This window comes from Oreochromis aureus, linkage group 6 (assembly GCF_013358895.1).
Source record: "Oreochromis aureus strain Israel breed Guangdong linkage group 6, ZZ_aureus, whole genome shotgun sequence".
Taxonomy (NCBI): Eukaryota; Metazoa; Chordata; class Actinopteri; order Cichliformes; family Cichlidae; genus Oreochromis; species Oreochromis aureus.
Genome location: NC_052947.1, coordinates 30,259,183 through 30,264,944, shown reverse-complemented (window position 1 = coordinate 30,264,944; position 5,762 = coordinate 30,259,183). Strand labels below are relative to the sequence as shown.

Sequence of the window (5,762 nt, the reverse complement as noted above, 5' to 3'; positions counted from 1 at the left end):
CAAGCACATACACTACAGCACATTCAGTTGGAAAAGACATAAATGAAAGCAGTATCTGCTGAGATGACGAGGGATGCTGCCTCCATCTGCTGAAGAACGACTAGTACTGCAGTTTTCTACATGAGACGTTAAGCACAACAAGTATTCTGAATAATAAATAATTTTCTGAAGGTTCTGATCCATTTTAAAATCTGTTCCCCAGATTCCTCCTAATTTAAACAAGCAAATGAACATGTATGTGACAAATTTGCCACTCATGATATACACTATCATTTCATTTCTGCTCTTTTGCACCCAGTTTAGATTCATCCTGACTTTTTTAGAAGATGCTTGATGGAGAACAGTGCAAACAGCCTCATTTTAAAAATAAATTTTCCTACATTATCCCCAAATGACTAATTTTGTGCCAATATACACATTGATTATTGTTTGATTTGCATTGTATATGAAAAAACTATACACTCACTTTCTTGAAGCTATTGTTAGAATCTTCTGTCATCAGTTATGGTCATTCATGATTAACTGCATTGACAATGCATTGGAAAAAGAAATATTACTGAAATAAAATTCCTGTTCATCATAACATAAAATGGTTAAGCTATAACCCAAAAGCTATACTTAAATTTTGTGTAATATTAAGATGGATTTAGAATAAAAATTTAGTTGTTTATATTTTTATTGTATAATGATTTCATTAATGCAAATCACCTGTTGCACATTCTGAATTTGTTCAATGTATTTGTGTAACACTTAGAATAAGTTTTGCATTAACTGTTTAAGAATTACAACAATTTGTATACCGTTTCAGAGGTTCAAAAGCAGTTGGATAATTGACTATTAAAATGTTTTATGACTATGTGAGATTGGTTCCCTCAATGTTTAATAAAACGTTTGACAGATAAAAGATCTGAAGTTGATTCCTAATGTCATTCTTTCATTTATTATCTGTTCACAGGAACGCCCAATATGACGTTCAAAGAGACGTTGATGCATGTGGGCCAGCAGAAGCACATAAACACAGAGCTTCACTGCTGATACAGGAAGGCTCTTTCACTGATCAGTATCACATTTTATTAGGTCAGATCCTCTGATATGTGGCTTCATATAGATTATCTGTATGTGTGTTTATAAACAGTTGTCAGTCAGAGGATAAAAATAGAGCAGTCTGTGATAAAAGTTTTATGATCTTTATTAGTTTTCAATGGCAGTTACTTAGATTAGAGAAAAAACTCTAACCCTCTGAACATTCAAGTGATGCAGGTTTATACCACTGTGCAATACCAATTCTATGTGCAATAACCCAACTGTATATACACAACACTATTTATTACATATTACTTTTTTTAAAACCGGCTTGTATATTTGTACATTTTATATATATATATATATCTTTTTCCCTATGTTAATACTGCCCATATGTATATAGTGCTGCAGAACTGTAACCCCCCCCCTCAGGCTGTTTGCACTGAGTAGGAGATGCTCTGTATCTCATTGTACAACTGTATAGTGACAATAAAGGCATTCTATTCTATTCTATTCTATTTATCAATGTGACATAACTTTTACTCTTGTGATTACATGGAAATGCAAAGAAATGGTCTTTGACACAAATGCAAATATATACTTAAGTGATCATAATATTAAATGCAGATTATTGTTCAGCTGACAACAGAGCCCTGACACGTTTCCTTCCTTAAATTGTTTGTCTGATTGTTCAGTTTGGTTTATCCATGTTTTGAACAAACTAAATGAAAAGTAAATTAAAATGCAAAGGAAATAAAAAGAAAACACAGTTATGTAAGATGTTGAAAGTGACAATCTGTTCTGCAGTTCAGATTTTGATGCACACAAAGGTCATCTTCACCATGACATCCTATTGTTCTTCATAAAACCATATTTTACATGTTGTTTCATACTGATATGGTGACACTAATCTTTCGTGCGTACCCAATTAATTCCTTTAAAGTCTTTACTTAGGTGTAATCAAACAGGAACAGCAGGAATGTGCAAATGCAAATCTAAAACCATTCAATACTACAAAATACTTCAGTATTCTACACTACCAGTTTGGGCACAGTCAGACAGTAAGACTGACTGCACGTGGGTGTGTCATTGCCAAAGAGTAGAGCTGACAGCCTGGGATTTTATTTTCTTTCTTTAACTCAGGTTATTGCTGATTATGGCATTCTCTCAAACAATCATATCCTTTAATGAGGAGAGAAACTGCAAGAAAGACATGCAGAGGTATGATGTGGAATGCGTCTGTCCTTTAATGGGATGTCATGCATTCAGATTTGCACTGTAATCAATGGGATTTCTAATACTGCTGACATAATAAGAGTGTCAGTGTGAAGATTCAGAAATGAAGTCGACACATTCAAACATCATCAGACTGACAAAAGAGTTCATTTCTAAGATAAACATGTCATTCTTATGGTGACTTCCAAAATTTTCATTTATTAAAACTGATACGTCTTCCACTTTTTTCTCTGTTATTTTGAAATAAGCTTCAATTCACAGTTAAAAATAAAGAAATTCCCAGATTTTTCAATTGATACTTGAAACTGTACTCTTTTTCTAATTAGATTTTTCTGTATTATTATATCATCCAAAAAAAGTACAGAATTGTCTAGTGCTTTTCATTGATTTTATTGAAATGACAACAAAACAAAGAACACAGGAAGTCGTTCTCCTCTTTAATTTGTTTTGCTGAATCTTTTTGCTGATGATTAGACAGAATCTAGTGTTTTAATACACCTTCTAACATGCAGTCTCAAGCTATTGGTATCTGACTATCTGACTTGACTGAGTAAGATACTGAGTGTAAAACTCTTTCTTTGTTGTCTGGTGGCTGAATATTGCACAGCAGGTGAAAAACACTTTGGAAATCAAAGCACTCCACTTGGCTCCATATTTCATAATAATTACTTGTTAATTTGAGTCATATTTAGCCCTGCAACTTATGTAGGACAGCATTTGTAATTATCTGGGTTCACATCCAAATCTTTATTTGTCTCTCTTGGTTTTCATGGCCAGAGACTCCACAGCAGTGAAGAAGCTATGTGGTGTCTTTGTTTCCTCCAGTTTAGAGGCAACACAGAAGTCAGGCGGGATGAAGTCCATGGGATTAGAAGTACCAATTATCCAGTTGAAGGTGCTGGAATAGAAACAAAATGTTGTTTTGTTTTGTTTTTAAGATTTTTGATTTCTGATTATTAAAGAATGCCGTTAAGTGACAGAATCAAAATGTCACAGGATGAACAAGGATAACAGTACATATTGCACACAGGATCCGTTTAAGATGACCTAAATAGCATAGCAGAGCATGTACCACTTCAAATACTTTCAGTTCAGTTATTTCTGCACTGACAAGCTACTTAACCTTTTAAAGCCCAGTGTATAGTATTTGATACATGTGTTTTTGTGAGTTTTTGACACTTCTACATCATCAGCGTGACTTTTTTTTACCCTCAAAAAATGATATAAATTGCATGACACATTTTTAATGACTAAATTACAAAAATATGGTTTATGTAGCAAATGTGATGCAAAACTCATATATATGCAGATTAAAATTTGCCTAAAGGTTCAACAAACACTCAAGTATAAAAAAAAAACTGGCAGTTATTTCATGGTTCAGGTTTTAAAGGGTTAAACACTGGGTTTGAAATTTGGTTTGTGAAGTGCTCACTTTTTTATTTCCATTTCTTGAGAATAAGTAAAGTTTCAAAAGATATCAGAAAATCTGATCATAACCTGTAATTATTATGTAACAAACTTAAGAACACGGGATGTTCTCAATAAATGAACTGAATTCTATTTTATATTTCATATTTGCATTTAGACACTATCTTTGTAAAATAAAGAATGAAGTATATTATATTATAAAATATATTATACACGTTATAATAATGTTGGCACAAGACCTTTTGCCAACATTTAGTTTCATTTAAATGTTCTTAATGGTAATGTTAAGGAGTTAGAGTCTAGTTTCAGATCTTACTCGTAGGTGATCCACCCAGTCTCTGGAGTGTAGCCGCTAAAGAAAATGGGAATGCAGCCGACCTCAGTGAAGGCAGTTGTGTAATGGCCTGAAAACAGGAAGCTTAAGTAAGAACTATAGTTCTTACAATAAACAGATTAACTGAGCAGTACAAAACAGACAATTATGGAAAAAATTTGAAGCTGCATTACCGCACATTTCAGGGATATCAGACAAAAACAGAATATAGACACATTTGAGACACATATCTTGCGAACTGGCTCAGTGTATTTTACATAAAGAAAACAGTCTGTTTATATTTTAGCAAAAGTAAAATGGGATTTATTTGGTTATAGGAAAAAGTTCCCTCTTACCGTTTTCCGAAAGCTTTCCATACCACGTGTTGGTTAGCACACCCATTCCCCAAGAGGAGGAGGACCCCAAGAATGACTGTCCCATCAGTTTAGCATTAGCAGGCACTTGCATGGGGATGAATTCTGTATTTAGGGGAAACTTCTTGCAGGACTCCTTGCTCCAGTCGATTTCATAATAGACTTTCTGAAATGGTAATTAAAGAAGGTGAATGCTCTACTTTCATTTACATATTTGTCTTTATAATTTTAGCCTGCTGTGTCTTGTGAATACAGCATATTTGAAAGAGTAGTGGTGTACTCACTTATTTATTTATTTTTACTTCTGTTGTGAATTTTAAAAAGTGCTATAGTCATTATTATCTTTATCACATAATTTAGCTAAACATGCATTTTACTAACTGAGAAACAGCAATATTTACTGAAACTTTAGTTAGTGAAGTCAGTTAGTACCAGCAGGAAATTAAGACTATTTGTTGGATCCAAGAATATTCGATATATTTTAAGTTTTATTTCGTTTTCATCAAACAGTGTATATACATTTAAAGAAGTAGAAAAAAGGGCTTATTACCTCATTGAAAAGCATCACTTGGTCCACAATGAAGGTCTGACCCGCAGCAACTCCAATACTTCTAAGCCGCATTTGTTCCCCCAAAGCACTGTAGGTCACTGATCCAGATGCAGAGATGAAACCGTTGCCAGCAGACTGAAAATGAAGGAGTATGATTAGTAGGTGCAGAAAAAGACTGATTACTTGACAGGAATCCAACCAGGTTTAAGGAAAGATTATGAGTATACAAACTCCTGTTAGTGAACTCACCATACTGAAGCTTCCAGTCAACAGCAGGGGGACAACTGTGGAATAGAAAATTGAAATAATAATCTGTTTTGTTTTTTTTGTTTTGTTTTTTGTGAAGTAATTTATAAATGAAAGTACCTATGTGGCATTTTTCAAATTTCTATTTTCAATAATGTGAAATTTTGAAGTTTTCTCATCTCTACAGTACTAATAAAATTTTGCTTCACTTTTCTTAACATCACTTTTTAAAAAACTTACTAATGTATCCACTACCATACTCACCACAGGGTTTGGGGTACTGGGCAACAGCAGCTGCCAGCAGCAAGCTGAGGCAGGACAGCACACTGATGAAGTTCATGGTGAGAAGCTTGAGGAGCAGAACAAGGAGAACCTGTAAGTGCTCTGGTTCAGGGAAAGCCACACATCTCTATTTATACCTGCTCACAGCTGGCTGCCCCAATGCCACTTGTTCAGTCCCACATGTGCTTTTTTTTCCTTAATGTCATATATGGCCAAATAATTAACAGCTCTCGATATGTAAGAGCTTGGTTCACATGTGATAAGATAAGATAATAAATCAATCACATGCTTAATTTTATGGTGTAGCACA

The 5,762-nt window shown here is 34.0% G+C and overlaps 1 protein-coding gene across 1 annotated transcript; it reads right to left on the bottom strand.

Moving 5' to 3' along the window:
• Nucleotides 1–2,999: 2,999 nt before the first annotated feature.
• On the bottom strand, nucleotides 3,000–5,510 carry LOC116310577 (ependymin-like). The gene is made up of 6 exons (XM_031727423.2): nucleotides 5,435–5,510; nucleotides 5,174–5,208; nucleotides 4,925–5,059; nucleotides 4,357–4,540; nucleotides 4,004–4,091; nucleotides 3,000–3,157 (listed from the first exon to the last, which is right to left on the bottom strand). Exons 1-6 carry the CDS (start codon nucleotides 5,508–5,510, stop codon nucleotides 3,007–3,009), a joined length of 669 nt encoding a protein of 222 aa, XP_031583283.2. The 3' UTR covers nucleotides 3,000–3,006.
• Nucleotides 5,511–5,762: the final 252 nt, after the last annotated feature.